The sequence below is a fragment of the Mus pahari genome, chromosome 20 (genome assembly GCF_900095145.1).
Source record: "Mus pahari chromosome 20, PAHARI_EIJ_v1.1, whole genome shotgun sequence".
NCBI lineage: Eukaryota > Metazoa > Chordata > Mammalia > Rodentia > Muridae > Mus > Mus pahari.
The window spans coordinates 33,798,115-33,818,095 of NC_034609.1; the positions used below are offsets into that span (position 1 = coordinate 33,798,115).

At 43.6% G+C, this 19,981-nt stretch overlaps 1 protein-coding gene across 1 annotated transcript in view; it reads left to right on the plus strand.

Moving 5' to 3' along the window:
- Hydin (HYDIN axonemal central pair apparatus protein) overlaps positions 1–19,981 on the plus strand; it is a 347,979-nt gene that overhangs the window by 172,002 nt on the left and 155,996 nt on the right. The window contains 4 exon segments of the mRNA XM_021220225.1: positions 7,961–8,199; positions 11,956–12,232; positions 13,923–14,066; positions 17,920–18,063. Coding sequence (XP_021075884.1) covers positions 7,961–8,199; positions 11,956–12,232; positions 13,923–14,066; positions 17,920–18,063 — 804 coding nt within the window.

A 19,981-nucleotide genomic window follows, 5' to 3' on the forward strand; every position in this document is an offset into this window, starting at 1 on the left:
GACTGTACTTATCACACACTGGTCAGAAGCACTCCCACTTATACTGACTACATAACCACACAGCCAGCTCCCCAGCTCCAACTGAAGTCATGATGGGAAACTTTATGGAGGGCTTGCTCTCAGCATCTTTGAAAGAAATGTATGGAAGCTCATAGGCACCTTCTATTGCTAGGTTTCAAATTCTCATAAGCCTACGGGTTTAAAACAATACTAATTTGTTATCTGTTCTTATGGGTCACGAATCCAGGTCTGGATTTCTTCTCATGGTGTCACTGAGGGCTGGAATAAGTATGTTAGCCAAGCTACATTTCTTGGGGGGGNGGGGGGGAGGGGTGGCTAGGGCGGATTCTTCCTCTGACCAGTGGTGCAAGAAGGATGCGCAGAGGAAGGAGCCACAGCTCAGATCCCTACTTTGCTGGCAGACTTCTGCTTGCAGTTGAATGGCTGACAGAACTCTCATTTGTTATCAACATGGACTGCTCTCAATAGTTACCGGACCACCATAGCTACCCAATTATGTGGCAATTCCTTAACGTCTCTCAGGCTCAACATTTCTGTGGTAAGAAGTGTTCAGTCTCCTTCGGGCCTACTGAAGATGATCTCCCATCTGAAGGTGAATTGGTTTAGGACTTTAACTGCATCTCCAAAATCCCTTCCCAGAACTATCAATATCAGCATTTGACTGAATAACAGAGAAGGTAACTGTGTCCCCCAGGAGATAGACATCTTGGGGTCCATCTTAGAATTCTTTCAACCACAAATCTCCACAAACACTCCTTTCTGGTAAGAATCTTAAATCTTAAATTCTTTCTTAGAATCCACCGTTATTTTCCCAATGTCATAATCTACTTTTTTTTTTCCCAGCAAAACCACTATTAAGCCCATACTTGTGAGAGCAGCTCAGATTTGGGTAAAATAATAGGAGCAGTCGTGGTTTACAGTAACTTACATTGCGGTATGTAACTTACATGTGGTATGGTAACTTACGTTGCACACACATGGCTGCGGTTAACCATCACCACCACCTCACGTGGGAGACACAGTCAGAACTCAAAACTAATGAGGTCGATAGGCTAAACGGGTGATGTCTTAGTTACTTTTCTATTGCTATTTTATCAGCATAATCCATGCAATTTGTAGGGAAAAAATGGTTTATTTGGCTTACAGTTCTGTAGGGTTAACAGTCTGTGGTAGCAGACTACAAGCTCACATTTTAAACCACAAAGGGGAAGCGGGAGAGAATCTTTTGAATCCTCAAAGCCTGCAGCCAGCAAGACCAACCCTCCTAATCCTCCCCTAACAGCCAACCAGGTAGGAACCACGTGTTCAAATACTCCATCTCATTCAAACCACCACCGATGACATTCCTCAAGCCCAACAACCTAGAGAGCAGCTAAGCAGGGGACTCAAGCCCACATCTGTTTTCCCTCAGAGCCTTCCTTCCTAACCTTTCTCCATTCATTGTTGTCTTACTGTACCAGGATCTTTTGTTAACCTACTTCCCCTTCCTCCAACAGAAACCACCTCGCTGACTAGACCCTCCCACAAACGCAAGGGCACCCTTGAAAGCCAAGCATCAGGCCACTCAGGCACATCAGGCCACTCTGACTTAGCCTTGACGAGCTCGGGACCTTGGCAGCTGGCACTTGCCTTGTACCTTGTCCTTAGATTCTGTGATGGATTTTACTGTCTGGTTTTATGCCAGGCATTGATTAATAAGCTTCATCAAAAAGAAAACTCACTGATTCAGCCCTGGAAAGCAACTTCAGTCTTGCTCCCAGAGCATCTAATTCATGTCAGCAGGAATCGAATAGAGACGGCATACATCCATCGAAAACTGATGTCCCCTGACCTGAAATAGCACTCCCACTGGCCACAGCCTCACCTCCTTGTGTGTAGTGTGGTCAGAGGAAGAATATAAATAGTCATAGTGAGCCAAATGACTTTGACAGTACCCTCTCTGAGAACTGCCATGCTTTTTGATTATTCTTCTTTTTTTTTTTTTAATGGCAGTGATTTGTGTCTGCATTGTAAGCCGAGTCTCGTAGATGAACAAAACTATATAGAATGCTTTAAAGCCACAAATTGCGAAGAGAGGTCAACAGTGTAAAATCTTTTCACCCAGCCTTTCTTATCTTATCCCCTGCTGCCTCTGTATATTTTCCTAATAACGGATGACTGTGAAGTCTGGGTCCACGGTCCTCAGGTTTGAATTGCCAAGCCAGCCTCTCACTGGAGCCCTTTACCTGTGCAGACTTGAGATTTGAGAGAAGTTGGAGCTGGTGGCACACCTGCGCGCAGTGACTGTGGTCTAAACTAACAAAGTAGTTTTATCAACAGCTCCCCACATCCATTTCCCTTTGCTGGGGACCCAGACCTGGACTACATTTCCCAGACTCCTCCTAGGTTAGGTGTGGCTGTGCATGAGAGTTCCAGCCAGTGGAAGTGGGCAGAAGAGATGTGCACTTGCCTTCTTGGTGTATAAATCCTAGCACCCAAGCCTCCTTCCTGTCGGTGTTGCTGTCTAGTGATTTGCCAATGGCCAGAGTGGCCAAATGTGTCACAATTGGCTCAGCTGAGGTGCGTGTGGGGAGTGACTGTGTAGAATAGAAGCCAGTCCTTACCTCTGTCCCAACTTGGAAACAAGCTGATACTGTGTCAACCCATTGATCCTGGGGGTGAGGGGGGGGGTGTCCTGTTATAGCAGCTACCACTTCCTTCCTACTTCTAAAAAGTAGCCATCTAGAATCTCAAAGCTGGAAATGTTAAAATGCCAAGACAGGAGAAGGTCTGCTTAGCCCAGGATGAAAAATTTATTTCCATCTATTGCTTTAATTGTGTGGGTCACGCTGAAATGATCTCATTTGAAGGCTTCATTCAACCTCCAGAAACAAAGCCACTTCAGTCCATTTTTAAATGGCTACAGAAGGTGGAATTTGCATTTATAGTTCTTTTGGAGCTTGCTTTGATGCCATCTTTGTGATTTATATCCTAGAGGATTGTTCTGTTTTCACTTCATCAGTGCTAAAAATAAATAAATAAATAAATAAATAAATAAATAAATAAATAAATAAACAAAGAAAGAAAGAAAGAAAGAAAGAAAGAAAGAAAGAAAGAAAGAAAGAAAGAAAGAAAGAAGAAAGAAACAACTTTGGGGCATAAATTATCAAGGCATGTCAGGAAGTATTTCTTTGAACCCAAGTGTGAACACAATACTGTGACATGCCATTCCTCCTATCAATGACAGTTCATCTACACTCCTGAAAGTTAAGTGTATAGGAATATCTTTTTAACTATATGTGTGAGGGGAGTGTAGGGGCACATGTGTATGGGAGGGTGTGGGGGCCTGTGCTATTACGTGACGGCAAAGGATGACGTCATGTGTCCTACTCCGTCACACTCTGCCTTGTCTCCTTGGATCTCCCACTAAACCTAGAACTACACTGCTGACCAGTGAGCCTGGGAAATCCTATCACCACCCACCCCACAGCTGGACTAACACACAGGAGTGACTGCACCTAACTTTTTACATGGGTCCTGGGGATTTGAACTCAGGTCCTCATGCTTGTACAGCAAAGCTTTTACCCACTGAGCCGTCTCCTCAGTCTAAGAAATGTAAAATGGCAAACAACTGTATCTGAATGCTGGAGAAGCTGGGGCTGACAGATTCTAACTCTCTATTAGGATGGGGTGAATGTGAGTAATGACGGTTCAGAGGGATTTGGGGAAACAGAGTACATCTTGAAAGATTTGGCTCCCCGTCCCACGAGTGTCAAATATCCCTGTCCAAGTAAGTCCCAGTGTGTCTAGATCAACCCTTAACATCTCATCATTTCCCTCGACTTCTGTGTCTCTAGAATGTTCCACATTCAGAGATTATGAGGAAGGCTAAGACTTTTGACTTAGAGTCAAACCTACAATTTCTATTAATGCCAGCATTGGAATAAATTTTCCCGGGCACCAATCATTACTCACTATTCATAAATCTGAAGAAAAAAAAAAAGTTCTTCTGGGATCCATTTAATTCATTTACGTCTTCATGCGCAGCTTACTTGTTTCCCACATGGGCTTGCAAACCACAGGGAAATGTAACTTGCTTTCTGGCCTGTCTAACAGGATCGATCCTCAATTTCAAATTGGAAAGTGAGCGTGTGGGTTTGAACGTTAGGTTTTCCTTGCATGAGTACCATGAGTTGGTTCCTAAGAGAGCGGCTGGTGGGGACCCCCCTGACCAGATCCAGCCTCTCATTCTGCACTGGACCTAGGCTGGACTTGGAATGCCATCCCGTGAGACCTCGCCTGGTGGCTGGCTCTTAACTTTTGCTCATAATCTGTACTTTTTCTCATTTGCAATAACTATTAGCACAGCCCTGTCTAAATCCTCCACAAGTTTGTCAGGACGTTTCTGACTGGTGGGCACCATTGTATGCGAGTCTCATAGGGTTACATGTACCTTTACATTCCTCCCTTTTGATTAGAAATATACCCTGGAAATTAAATGGAAGGATATGTTTTTTTTAATTTATCTAGTTTTTAAAATTTCATATGTAGGAGTGTTTTCCCTACATGTATGTATGTGCGCCAGTCTGTGTGACTAGCTCTCATAGAGGTCAGAAAAGGGCATCAGATCCCTGGAAATAGGGTTACACATGGTTGTGAGCTTCCACATAGGTGCTGGGAATCAAACCTGGGTCCTCGGAGAGCGCAGGATGTGCTACTGACCACATCACCATCTCCAGAGGATGACTTTGGACTGGAATGGCCTCCAAAGCTGGTGAGCACAGAGAGTGAATTTCACATTCACTTTTAAATACGCTGTTCTCCCTATGCTTGGTTTTGCTTCGGGGCCTTCTCCTGAGCCCGTGTCTCAGAGAAGTCTAGGATGCCAGAGAAGGTTTTCAAGCAAACAGTTGCATTCTTATCTCGTGACCTGTAGAGTTTGCCTCGTTATTCTGGAAGCTTACCCACCATCACCCTGGCTTTTCTTTCTGTAGCCCTTTCTCGGTATATTGCTAGCAATACCTAAATAGTTTTGCATAAGTAATATCCTCCATGAAATAGAATCAGGGTTAAATGCAAGGAAATAGCTACCAAATCAGGGAGAAGATGCTTTTATTAATTCTGAAATAATTGCCTATATGTACAATTAGAGAGAATAGGTTGGGCTTTTTTAATCAATAGTAATATAATTAGGAACACACCAGTTGTTAATTAGGTCTGATTTCATACTTAGGAATAATACATTTGTCCCAATCAGGGGATTCGAACCTGACCTCCTCTGGAGCAGCACCGTGTTCTTTAGATTTTCTCAGGCACTTTCTTCCCAGCCTCCTCCTGACTTGCATTTTTGTTGTTTACCTGGGTTCTCTGAATATCACATCAGCTCCTGGAGGGGGAGGGCAGGGTAGGAGTGGGGTGGGGAAGGGAGCATACTTTGGGTATTTCTGTATTTCCCACACTAACTGAACATCAGGTCTGTCGAATATATATGTGCTGCACCCGGTAAAAGAAAGTCTCAAAGCCATGGTGCTCACCCGATTTGCAGGTGACCAGGAGGAGCAGCTGATCAGTTGGATATCAGAATCATAATTTTAGCAGCCTCCTCCCAAAGGCTGGAAGTCTAACAAACATAAATATCAACTCTTAAGACCTAGTTTTGAAATTCAAAATGAAGAATTCAATAGGTCTGTTTAACTGCACGTTACACTCAGCCAAAGAGAGACTTAGTGAGCTGGACAAAAACCGAGCAGAAGTCACCCAAAACAAGCAGGGAGTAAAAGCAAAGAAATGTAATTAAGAGACTACAAGGAGGCATATCAATTAGCTAAGCCTCTCTGTGACAAAACAACCAAGATACACAACTTAAACAGAGAAAGGCTTACCTTTGGCTCCCGGTTTCCGAGATTTCTAATCTATGACCACATGTGCCCTTTGTCCCTGTGACTGTCAGTGCATGGTGACACAGACCCTCTCACCTTATGACAGTCAGGAGGCAGAGTGCAATAAATACATGTTCAGGTCTCAAGATCACTTCGAGGAACGCCCTAGCAACCTCACTTCCTCTGACTTGGCCCCACCTCTGACCTCACGTCCTCCGACTTGGCCCCCACCTCTGACCTCACTTCCTCCGACTTGGCCCCACCTCTGACCTCACATCCTCCGACTTGGCCCCCACCTCTGACCTCACTTCCTCTGACTTGGCCCCACCTCTGACCTCACTTCCTCTGACTTGGCCCCACCTCTGACCTCACTTCCTCTGACTTGGCCCCACCTCTGAAAGTTTCTCCTACCTCCCAAAGGCACCACCACCCAGGTATCAAGTCTTTGTGAGTCCCCAGGGGACACTCTAGGCCCAACCCTAACTGAGAGGTAACTAGGAAGTTCTAAAATGGTAAGAGATGAAGGATGAGGCAGAAAGAATATTTAAATAGAAACATATTGATAATTGTCCAAAAAATAAATCAAACCAAGGACTCTAGAAAGAGATCAAATTCCAAGCTGAAAGCAGTACAGGTTTTCAAAGACAAAGGCAAGTCCTAAAAGTAAGCTATAGATAACCACCAGAAGCAGAAATCATATTTTAATTACTGTTTACAGCTCAAGTCATTTTTTTTTTTTAAATTGGCATCGTGACCTCACTTTGACATCTGAGGTTTTCCTCTAATGCTGGGATGCAGGATTTGAAGGACCAGTAAGTGCAAGAACTGCATTCCCTTTACCCTACATAACTCCAGGGAAGGGACCAAGAACAACGTATAGTGGGTCAAAATGAGACAAACCTCCACCTGATCCACGGAAGAAATATCAAACAATTTGAGCTCTGAGAACCAGAAGTAAATAAATTACCCCACATAAGAGTGAATCCGCTAATGTCAAGGAGCCTGAATAAAAGACTGATAATATGCAGTCACCGATTTTTAGTTTACTTTTTGAAACAGGATCTTGTTATTCAGCTCAAGCTGGCCTCGAACTCTGGCTCCCCCTGCCTCCAACTTCCATGTGCTAAGAGTATAGGTATGCACCACCATAGCCGGCTTCATTTGTCAAATATTGATGAAGTGTATACTGCAGATACTCTCTCATACATGCAGTATAGCTATTACTATATCCTACTATAGATACTTAGGATATGTTTGTTTAAAAGAAGAAAGGCTAAACACACCAACCAATGGAAAACCCCTCCTATGTATAGCTTATATTCCACTGCATGGGGCGGAGACAATGAGTATGATAAGTCAAGCATGTACTATGTTAGAAGACAGGAAGTGATGAGGAGAAAGCTGTAGAACAAGGTGAAAGTGGCCAGGGATGCCAAGAGTGGGTTAGCCATTTCCAACGTGATGGTCAGAAAAGGTTTGCTCAAAGTCACTTCCAACTCTGAGTCGGCCTTGTAATGGGTTCCAAAAAGAAGCTTAGAATTTTAGCTAATGAAATTCTTTTTTAATATGAATATTATTTATTTATTTATTCAATGAACTTCTTTCAATTCTGATAAAAACACAGTAAAAAGCCGGGGTGACTTCCCATCATGTTTATTTAAAAAGCCATTCATCTTCACTTAGATTCCACAAACTTCTTCTCAGAGGAACATTTCTTTGAAAATTCCGGAAGGAAGGCTGGCCCTCCCCGTTGGCATCTCAGAATCACGAGGTTAGAGCAGATAATTAGTTTAAAAAAAAAAAAAAAAAAAGCTGCTCAGAGACCCGAGTTGTCGCCATGGGGAGGAGACAGCGCATCTTGACAGAGCATTCCAAAGCTGAAGGACCGCCCTGCTCTTCAGACTCGGGCCGCTATTTGAAAAAGAAAGTTAACAAACATCCACCTTCATAGGTTCTTTAAAAATTAAAATAAAATGATAATGTTTGTCTCTGAAGTTGAGTTCTGCGGTGCAGGCCATTTGAAGCAGAGGGTTTTGACATATCCAAGGCAACTCCAGTTAACTTGTAGTCTTCTGTTGCAGGCAAACAAAAAATCCCTTTGGACAGTTAAACCCAGTGAGGGCGCAGTTCCTCCAGAAGATGACATCCCACTGACGCTGACTGCCAACCTGGACGACATAGTGACGTTCAAAGACACGGTCATCCTGGAGGTTAAGCATAGTAACACCTATCGGATCCCCATCCAGGCCACTGGGATTGGTTCTACCATTGTTTCCGACAAACCGTTTGCTCCAGAACTCAACTTGGGAGCACATTTTAGGTAGGGTAATACCATGGGCAATCATATAGGTAATTACCTGTGTCTTAGTCTTAATTAAACGGAACTAAGGCCCCTCCATCCCTCTCCTAGCCTCCCCCCCCCCCCCCCCCGCCCATTTCCTTCCTTGGTGAATGTACTGGATAGTCACAGCTTGGTTACATCTGCTACAATCAGACATTTCTACACTGTCATCCCGTGCCCTAGTTCCCTTTCTGTTAGTGTGGAAAAACAACTTAGGGGAGGGTTTATTTCTTCTTGGCACTCCCCTGTCACTGTATATTGAGAGAAGTCAGAACATGGAGAAATGCTGCTTGCTTACTCATGCTCAGACTCTTGCTTAACCAATTTCCTTAACCGTCTCAAGAATGCCTTTCCTAGGGAGTAGTAACACCCACAGTGGGCTGGACCTCTGGCATCCATTACTAATCAAGAGTAGATCCCCTAGACACATGCCCACAGACCAACATGATAAAAGCTATTATTTGAGCCTTTCCAACTTGGGCCTGACAAAATGGCTCCCACAAAGACGGGTGTCGAGAAGAAGGGCCATTCTGCCATCAACGAGATGGTGATTGGAGAATACACCATCAACATTCACAAACACATCTATGGAGTGGACTTCACCAAAGCATGTTCCTTGGGCACTCAAAGAAATTTGGAAATTTGCCATGAAGGAAACGTGGACTCCTGATATGCACATTGATACCAGACTCAATAAAGCCATCTGTGTCAAGGGAATAAAGAACATTCCATATCACATCTGAGTATGTTTGTCCAGAAAACACAATGAGGATAAGGATTCACCAAACAAGCTCTACACATTGATAACTTGCATGATTCTTACCACATTCAAAATAATCTGCAGACAGTCAATGTGGATAAGAACTAACCTGCTGAATGTCAAACAAAGTTGCAGAACTGCCAGGAAAAAAAAACAAACAGACAGACAGATAAAAACAAACAAAAAAAAAAAACAAAAAAACTATTATTTGAGACTCTGCTTTTTTTTTTTTTTTTTTTAATGTCTTTTTGCTTTTTGTTTGTCCTAAGGTTTGAGGCTGTGTAGAGTTGACTGTTGATGCTAGGTGATATTCTCCAGGCTAGAAAAAAAGGGGTAGTGACTACTTTATGTTAGATTCAGCGTTTCTGCATAATCCTCCCTCTCTGACTTCAGCACACCATTCGTCCCTCTCCACAAAATACGGAGTAACCTTTGAGTCCACCTAGAGAGGTAAGTCTTTGCCAAAGTAGCAGACATTGCAGAGCCCGTCATTTTAGACATCATATTTCTTCTACTCACCCCCCAATCACAGCAGCAATGGTCCCCTGATCACCCAGGAAAAGCTGTAGGGTCTGACTATTTCAACAAGAAACAGTGCAGCAGAGAGCCCCCTTTGAGCAGTGTGATCCAGTATGGCTATAAAACACCTGAGGTTTGAGTGCAATGGGTGGAGAAGATGTGTGAGGATTCATTCCTGGTTCCACAAGGGCAATATGGAGTTATGAGTCATTGACTCCCAGGGTTTGGCCAGATTGTGGTTCTCAGCTGCTGTGCTGTCTAAAATGACTGGCTGCTGCTTTGGCCTTTGGATGTACCAGTCCTGAACCCAACTTACAGGCATTATGTTCTGAGAAGTCCGTCACACAGCCCCATCTACCCCTCCTTTCCTCTGCTTTAGCTATTAAACATGGCTCTTAACTGAAAAGTGCAACAGGCAAGAGCAATGTAAATAACAACCCAGAGAGTTGAACTGTATGTCTTGCACATGTCCAGTTGTATGTTTTTGAGTCAGGTAAATATCAAAACTTTCCTTTCTACTTCATCTCTTAGCCATAAGGAAAGGCATTTGTCATTGTATACTAATGCTTCTCCTTAAATTTCTTATGTGATCACAAATCTAACTAGAGAAAACAATATTCTTCATACCATGTCTAATTGCTTGGGATTCTTCTGAATCTATAAGTAGTGTCAAATGTCCCCTACCCAAAGGATACGCCAACCCTTGCCTGGAAATGTGGGGGCTAGCTATCAGTTTTTATGAATATGTAAACAAACTGTAGTTGTTAGTTATTTGTTTCCCCGCTGTCTGAACCCCGGTATTCTCCTTTTTAACATAATCATGATACCAAAAATAACCAAAAGAACCAGTAAAAGCCTTGACAGGGACACCAAAGCCCACTGCCTGTCTCTATAAAGAAGGTTCTGTTGGCTTGCAGCCAGGATGTCTCTGGCTATTTTCAGAAGAGTGTATAGAGGCAGGTAGTTATGCCTGAGATCGGATGGCCCAAAGGTCTAACATGATATCCTTCAGCCCTTTACAGAGGAAGTTGGCCAAACCCTGTACTAAAGGAACGCCCATATGCCACCCCTTTCTAGTTGCATATTTTGGGGCAAATCTCTTAGATATTTGGAGGTTTTTTTTTCCCAACTATCCTAATATGGAGGTTAATATTGTTCTGGTGGATGGGTTTCTGTGGTTATTAAAATCATACTGTAAATAAGTAACAAAGGCCCAACTAGTTTATTATATATGTTTACTTTTTCTCCCCCAAACTTACCATTGGTCATAAAGTTAAATTGTTGGGTAGAGTCTATTCTGTTGACTCTGCCCCATGAACACAAATACTTAGAGACAAAAGGTTTTACCTGACAACTGACATGACTTCTCCTGATGTCTTATTTGATGTTATAACTTGTGAGATATGTCATGGGATGAAATCTCAAAGCCTAGTAAAATCTTAAAGGAAAAATAAGCAGTTGGAGATAAGGTGGGGTGTTTGTTTCATTGTTGATGCTGTTAGTCAGAAAGGGCCTCACGGTGTAGCCCTGGTTGACCTAAAACTCCCTCCCATAAGGCCAGGTTAACCTTGAATTTATGGGGATCCTCCTATCTCTACCTTGCAAATGCTGATATTACAGGCATGCAGGACTTTGCCTGTCCTTGGATGAGCTTTTTTTCCTTAAAGACAAATATTTTGATTAAGTCGATAAATTGGATGGACATGCATACGTGAGGGCGCACGCGCGTGCACACACACACACACACACACACACGCACACACACACCACATTAACTTCTTTCATTATATCTTAGAAATCCCAGCTCCTTCATAAAGAACTAGGCAAATAAGATCTCTTATAAATACCCATGAACTAGAGAAAAAATGAATTATTGAATGAAATAGTTACAACTTGAAGGCATAAAGAAACGAGAGAAAAAAAATTTAAGAAAAGTGTCTAGCCTAGTTGGTGTTCTGTTCTACTTCAGTCTGGCCCCTCCGTCCTGCCAAGGCTTAATATGAATGTGTTGATCACATTGAGCTTCAAAGTAAAGCCACCATCACCGCACATATCTCAATCAGGAAAAATGTATTCAACATGTTTCAAAAGCAGATTTCTCCTCCAGCTGGTGTGCTTTCCTTTCCTTACTTCAGAACCATTTCTCATTGAAGAGAGTGCTAATGATGTCTGTGTATCCTACAGTGGGCTCTACCTGATGGGGGAGACCAGGGATTGGTGGGCCACATTCCTGTGGCCCTCACCTAGAAGTGGTAATTCTGGGATTGGGAGCCCTTGAATCACACTACGAGTTCTTAGTAATCTTGGAACCAAGACTCCCTGAACGGTTGTTTTTGTTTTTGCTTTAAAGGAATGTCTTCTTCGGGTACTCATTCTGTAAGTATTTCCAACAGAATAAATCTAAAGAGTATAGAGGCAAACCCAACAGCCACTCAGCCCCTGCCCTTCCTTTCTAGCCTGGATACCCACTACTACCGCTTCAAGCTGACCAACAAAGGACGCCGGGTCCAGCAACTGTTCTGGATGAATGACGACTTCCGCCCCAAGGAAAAGCAGAGTAAGAAGGAACCAGGAAAAGGGGGCTCTACTACTAGTAGCCGTCGCCAGTCCAAGGTCTCCCAGGAACCCACAGATAGCGGGAACCCGGTGTTCCAACTTCACCCTGTCAGGATGGAGTTGTACCCAGGGCAGACGATTGATGTGATACTTGAAGGCTATTCCGCCACGCCCAAGGTGAGAGGAAAGTGTGTCCGAAAGCTGGTTTTCTCCCAAATAAGTCCCTGCTGTACCCTATGTGTTTCTTAGGAAGGTCCCTTGGCAATCAAAGGGTGACAAGGGATGTGGTTTCTGAAAGGCTACACACAGCACTGGGTTACCATGGCAGCATTCATTGCTTTCAAGGTTCAGCCTCACACAGTTTTCCCTTTGTTTCTATAGCTACCATAACCCCAACCTTAAAGGACCATCTAAAGCGTGTCCTCATTATAGCAGTCGATACTAAGCAGCCAGCTAATCCCTGGTAGAAAAACCATGCCCAGTTTTCATTTCAAGCAAATTTTCTTATTAACTCTTAGCAATCTTCTCTCTCTCTCTCTCTCTCTCTCTCTTTCTCTCTCTCTCTCTCTCTCTCTCTGACAATAGCATGCTTTTATAGATGTTCTGACTGAACATCCCTGATTTCTTTTTTCTTTTCTTCTCTTTCTTGTTTTTTGTTTGTTTGGTTGATTGGTTTGGTTTGATTTGATTTTGTTTATTCCTTTGTTTGTTTGTTTGTTTTGCAATCTTGTCTGACTAATTGACCCCCCCCCATTTAAAAACATCATGTTTGGGGTGACTGAAGAGATGGTGCCGTAGTTAAAAGGCACTGGCTGCTCTTGCAGAGGATCTGTGTTTCAGTTCCCAATACCCATATGGCAGCTCACAATCAGCTATAGAATTCCATTTCCAGAAAATCCGACACCCTCTTTTGGCCTCTTCAGGCACCAGGCCACATACATCATACACATATACACATGCAGGCAAAGTCTTCATAGGCACACAATTTTGTGTAGGTGAAATGCCCACATCACTTTCCAGCAATGGGCCTTCTGCTTTTGTATACACCAGTTCCACACATTCAACCTAAAACCCATACAGTCCCTTGTGGCATTTAGAAATCATCAAATACCTTTTTAAAAGAAATGAAATGATCCAGGAGTTTTTCCCATCCTAGAAACCCAAACTCTCCAGGTGAGATATGATGTTTGCTTGAGCCCCTCCTTAGGAGGCTTATGGGGAGACACTGAATTTTCTCTTTATAACAAGAAGCAATAAGAAATTGTCTTCTGGAGATAATTCGAGCCATCTGGTCCATCGGCCAGTTTCTTCAGGGTCACAGATTCCACCTTATTTCCTTTAAATTATTTCTTCACAAAGTATTTTCAGGTAGAACACATCTCCCCAGCATAAAGGGAATCGAGGTAGAGGGAACCTCTGCCTGGGGAGTCTTACATACTGTGTCCCTTTTCTCATTATTTTGACCGAGAGTGTACCATGAGACAAACACTTCTGGGATGAATGTGGCACACACCCTAATCTTGAGACATAGTCTGTAGTATAGAGGAGCATATTTCTAATGTAGTTGCCAAGAGTAAGCTTGTTTTTAAGAGACTTTAAACCTGGCCCACCAGGGAACTAAATCCACCTGGAGCTTCGATGAAAGCATCCCCAAATGGGCTTGCAAACGGTTAGAAGGTTGAGTTCGGTAACAGCCCAACCATGAGGGCTCCGCAGTCCAATCTGTTTATGGCATAGATTTACTCTTTGGTCCTTCCTGTGTTATAAAGCTCTGACCATCTCGGACCCAAAGACATATTCTATTGTTAAGTCATTAAGTTTGCTGAAGGATGGTTGCTTCACAACTGCTGGTGTGTGTTGTACACAGAAAGTCAAAGAGAAGCTGGTGTGCCAGGCCATCGTCGGAGCCCAGAAGGGCAAAAGCTTGCTGATATCCGTGAACATCATCTGCGAGTTTATAGCTCCAATCATCCAGCTCTCCACCAGGCAGCTACTATATCGACTGGAAAAGGTCAGTGGGGCTGGCCTGCAGAGGGCTGGGTGTTCTAGCCAGAGCCAACATGTCCATGCTTCCACGTTAGAAGCTTAACTAACCGGTATCCTCTTAACACCCGTCAGCAAGACAGTGTTGTTTCTCTTCTCAAGCCTCAGAGGCCAGTACACATTTAACTGAAAATTCCAAATGTAAGCCATTTCTTCAAATTCAAATGTAATTCCATTCTCTGAAATGGAAATCCTGTTTTCATCATTCCTGGTGTCTAAGACCAAGGGGAAGGGGTACATTGGTACAGACGAATAATGAAAGCGCGCAGATGCTCCATCATTTTGTCTTAGGTAGAGTAAATATCACTGCAGAAAAAGGGTTGGAATAGAATCAGCGACAATTATAATAATTAGTAATAATGACTAACTCCTACTGATTACTATTGCTAGGCATCCATGCTCAAGGACCTACATCTTTCCAGGTGTCCTTCACAAAAACAATCCCACCATGAGAGGTTCCATTACCATTCTTGTGATACACATAAGGAAGCTGATACAGCCCCTACAACTGCTAAGGAATAACTAACCAATGAGTAGACCGTCTGTCCTAAGCTGATGGCTGCATTGGTGTTGAAAATCTGGGGAACTAGGCAGACACAGTCAAAGCTGAGAGACTGGTTGAGGTGATGGATGGTATACAAGTCAGGGACTATCACTGTTTTCATCCCAGCAGCAGCCGGGTTCATGGCCTTAGTTGTACATGTGTTCATTCCGAGTTTACTTCCTTGAGCAAGTACCCCAAGCTGAGACTGAAGTAAAGGTAGAAGTGAGTCTGATGACAAGGGAAGAAGAAAGAACTCCGGGCTGAGGCCTTCTGTTGGGGGAAAGGCCTAGGAGAATATAAGAATTGAAAGGTGACCCCAGACAGAGAACCTGCCAAGAACATCCAAAGTCATCCTGGAAAGAGGTAATTCCAAGGATGATGGAGGTCTCTTGGAGATGGGGCAGAGGCCAGATACCCTAGGCATGCCTGCTAGACCTGTTTGGGACTTTGGGGTTCATTCTGGGAAGCTGTTAAAGGGCTTCAAACAAGAAGACAAGTGTGGTCATGTTTATTCATTAGAATAAATAATTAGAATGTTGGATGCTCAGCGGAACATTATTTGTTTGTTTGTTTATTTATTTATTTATTTATTTATTCAGACTTCCTCACATGCCAGACACTGTCAGATGCTAACAGTACAGCTGTGAGGGTAGCTCTTCCCTGGTGAAGTTCATAGCCTACTGGGAAGGCCACGCATTGTCCCATGATCTCTTGCTGTCCTAGAAACTATTGTGTATGGCTGTGCCTAACCCATCACAGGGGGATCCGCTGGACTTCTTTTCATCACCTCAAAGTTTACAGGAGGTCACTCAAGACCATTTATTGTGGTAGTACATCCCATCATACGTAGTTCAATAAACGTGTTGAACACCCCATGGGCAACATGCTGTGTTAGGATGTGAATAAAGGATTGTTACAAAGTCCAGGGGCTCGGAGAGATGTACAAGTTCAATTCAAACCAAAGTTTTGAATGCCTATCACGTACTAGGCACTTAGAGCATATTGAGAGGAGAAAAGATTCTCGCTTTGCCAGCTTGCAGGCCACGTGAGTGTTAAGTGAGGGTTGGGTGGCAGCAGAGCTAGCCATGAGGCTGGCAAACCCCACAACACACTGAACACGGCCAGGCTCTGAGAGAGCCTGGGAACTCACTACTGTCTCCAGTCCCTTCATTGTAATCAGAAAACATGTTTATCTATCGGCAAATAGCTGCCCTGAATTTTGTGGCCTCATATTTTCCCTGGAAACAATTATTCAGAGGACTTCGGCAAGGATTTATTGAAAGCTGTTCTGTGCAAGACAATATATGTCAAATATGCAGCCCAGTTTCTTACTCAATTTTTCTAAGCCCATAAACACTCATAGCATATGCAGTCAGTGTACCTCTTCATCTCTGTCCTCCTGCCTCATGGCAGAAGCAGGCTAGATATTCTTGATTTTTTCCCTGCTGTTGGTTTCTGCCCATCTTTCCTTCTCCCTAAATTTCAGAAGCTTAAGTTCTCCTCTGCCATATTTTACACCGCTCATCCCCCTGACCATCATTAGAATTTATCAGTAAGGATGAAGAAGTACAACATGCACAAGAGGCCCGTGAAGGTTGGGTAGGCAGATTGAGTTGTCCAGCCTGCAAGTGTTCTGACTATATGCTGTTGGCCCAGGGCAGTGTGTCTAGTGTGGTATGTTAGAATATAAAGATATCAACCCTGCCTGTGGAAAAGGGGTTCTCTCTCTTCCCACTCCATCAGCTCTATGCCATTTGTATGGTTCATACACCATAGACATGAAACTGCATCTCTGTGGGATTGAAGCTGCCAGCTGAAACTTTCAGTCTCCATGCTTCACGAAGTTCCAGCAGCAGATTCTGTCTACTGCTATCTGGGAGACAAACAGCCCAGAGAGAAGGAGTCATTTTAATATAGATTGGCTTCTCTGGACTTTGGTTTCTTCTCATCACTAACCTCCAAATGGCCTCGTGACAAAACCAACCAAGTGTGGCTTCTTCACTTCAGAGCCATCTGCAGTGACACAACAGCCTTCAGGGAAGGTCACTACATGGACAGTTCTCTGTGTGGCCTGCTATTCATTGGGCCTGAATATGCTGCGTTCCCCCTCCAGGAACTCGTTCTACAAAGGGAGTCAATGTCTGTGTTCATTCTTAGAGGAAGAAAACCAAAGGCTGGCACTGTGGGACAAGTCCCAGGCCAGACTTCGGACATAACCTTGGAAGTGCATAGGAGCTGGTGGAGTATCACCAAAGCAGAAGCTTGAGCCCAAAGATACTAAGGCATCCAAGCCCACTTGGGGCCCAGGAAACCCAAGACCCATAACAGGAGGAAACCAGTGTTGGAAGAACAGCTGGGAGATGCAGTCAGATCAAAATATGAAAGTGGGATTGGGGGCAATCAAACCAGAGTGAGGAGGAAATGCAAGTCAAAATGTGGAGACTTTTTTAAGGGCATTATTATTATTATTATTATTATTATTATTATTATTATTATTATTACAGCCCCAAAATGATCCCACTTTTTAGAGACTAAAGATTGAGGCTTCTGACCACCTCCTGATGATGATGGTAAAGGACCCCCTTCTCAGTACACCCAAAGATTAATGCAGGCCCCCAACATCAGAATGTGGAAACCCCACTCTGAGGCAAAACATCACACTTGAGATCCATCCCAGGCCTTTCTCTGTTGAACAGTGCTGTCCAGCAGGTCTCACAGAGCTAAATGGCTTCATCACCTCTTCCTTGATTGGGGAAAATTCACGAGGAAAATGTATGAGTATTTGCCAATAAAACAAGATAAGCAAGTCTGCAAAGTGGCTATTTTAAGCATGGGGTGAACCATCATACAAGAGCAAAATGTTTTATTTGTTATATCAATTCCTCATGTCTTTTATAAGATATCAGATTTATTAGACTTTGTTCCATGGTGGTGTGTCAATGTGGGTAGTGACAGTTTGATGGAGTGGCTGGGTTTCTGTAGGGTTTCATGGGTTTATTTGGTTTTAAATTAAGCAACAAGAGTCTCTCAGAAATCTCTTGTTTTCTGGGTTATATAAGCTCATGTTTCAGAATCCTAACATACCTCCTCCTGCTCCATTTCTGTAAACCTCTACCCAGGGAAATAAGCATCTCTGTGAAGTTGGGACGGTGTGTGTGTGTGTGTGTGTGTGTGTGTGTGTGTGTGTGTGTGTGTGTTGAGGGTTTTGTTCCTTGGGGATCACTGTACTTACTGGGACTTGGTTTTGTTCCTTCGTTTTCCCTTTCCTCTTATCCAGAAGCCTAACACTAACCTGGAGTCTGATTACCAGTCCTTGGTGATAAAAAACATCACCACCCTGCCTGTGAACATGTTGCTCTCCACAACCGGACCCTTCTTCATATGTGAGACTGATAAGTCCCTACTGCCTGCAACTCCTAAGGTAACTTGGCAAGGAGCTTATATGAAAAGAAAGGGAATAAAAATATGTTGCCTAATTTCAGTCCAGAAAAGAAAATACAAAAGGAGTCAGAAACCATTAGGAAAAAAAATACAGATAATTACAAATAATAATCAATAGATTATTACAAGTGTCAGTCACTGGGAAGAATCATGCATAGTATAAGACCTTCCAGCCCAGTAGACTAACCCATTATCTCCTGCCCAGCATAATGAAGGTAATTTATACAAGGCAATGAATGACTTCCTACTAGGGAAATCCAACCGAAGTCCCTTACATGAGGAACTCATCAAGTCCAGTCTCCCAGAGAATGAGTCCATCTCCAAATGGTGCAAGCTGTGAACCCGTCCCTGCTGCAGATCTGAGGCAGGAAGCAGCAACAGCTTAATGTGAATGTCCCCATGGTTCTTGGCTGGGTGTGAGGATTACAGTAGAATAGATAGCCATGGGCAGGTGACGCCACAGAGCTGTGGAAGAGGAGGGTTGAAGGAGAAATCAAGCCCACACACACCTTTAAGAGCTCAGTCTTCCTTTCTAGAGATCCTACCAATGGATAAGTAGAAACATGGCCAGGGAAACATGATGAGGGAGCCTGTGACTTAAGGAGGTTTGCTATATGCCACACTCAGCAAGATGGACCTCAGAAGTGGGTGGGGACAGAATACTTGGGAGATGGTAGGTCAGACAGGGCCCAGATGGCCCCCTCCAACCACAAGACAGGGAAGACCAGCTGAGATTCCTCAACATAGAAATATAAAGAGGTAAGCCCTAAGTGAGACACGGGAGAAAATAGACTGCAGTGGGACTTAGCCAAGGAAAACCAGCGGTACAGGCAGGCCCTTAGCTCTAGAGAGCCTCGGAGAGAGTCAGCTAATATGACTCAGCTCTGAAGAAACCACCATGATGAAGCATGCATGCTCGAAGAAGAGATGGCAGGGGACATCACAGAACACAGAGCAGATGGGTGGGAGGGAGTGAAGATTCAGGCATGAGTGCCAACCCCAGGCCCACTGTTGTTGTTCTTGTGGTTCTAATGGGATAAAAACAGAATCCTCTCCCCCTCCAAAAAAATGAAGAGCTCACAGCAATAAATAAATGAATAGAGGATAAATGTAACTAAAGAATGAGCTCACTTAGATAGATAGATGGCTTTTATAGCAAATTGGGGGAGGGAAATGCCATAAAAAATCTGCATTCTAGAAAATGTTGCCATGATGTTTGAAGAGAGAAGCTGTTGTGCCCAACGGCTCCAGAGCATCTCTGAGATGAGAGACATATGTAAGAGAAGAACGCTGAAGATGGGGGTTCCATATGCACCAAACCCCATCCAGAGAACACGGACAAAACAAAAATAATACTCTTCTTCAGACACTTGGGCCAAAAGATTCAAGTGGGGTCAATGCTGTCCACCCAGGGGAAGCCTCTCACCCATTTCCTCATTCCAGCACCCAACTATGCCCACAGCTTGCTCATCCCTTCCTGGCCTAAGAAAAGTATACATGGACCAACTCCAGGACAATAATTAGTTCCATGGTTCCATGGTCAATATGACTGGTTCCTATTGCAGAGGACCTGAGTTCAGTTCCCAGCATCAATATGGGAGCTCGTAACCACTGTAACCCCTGTTCCAGGGGACCTGATGCCATCTTCTGGCCTTCATGAGTTCACACATACACATGTGGTACTTAGAAACTCAGCACACATACACACACACACATACACACACACACATACACACACAAATCCATAGCTATTTTAAAATACTTTTATTCATTTAGCCGTAATAAAAAATTCAAATTTGTTAAAAACAGAGAACTTCCATGAGTCAACAGGAACACAGACCGTAGCCCAATAGAAAGTTAGGAGAGAGCAGAGTTCACAAAAAGAAAATGACTCTTAA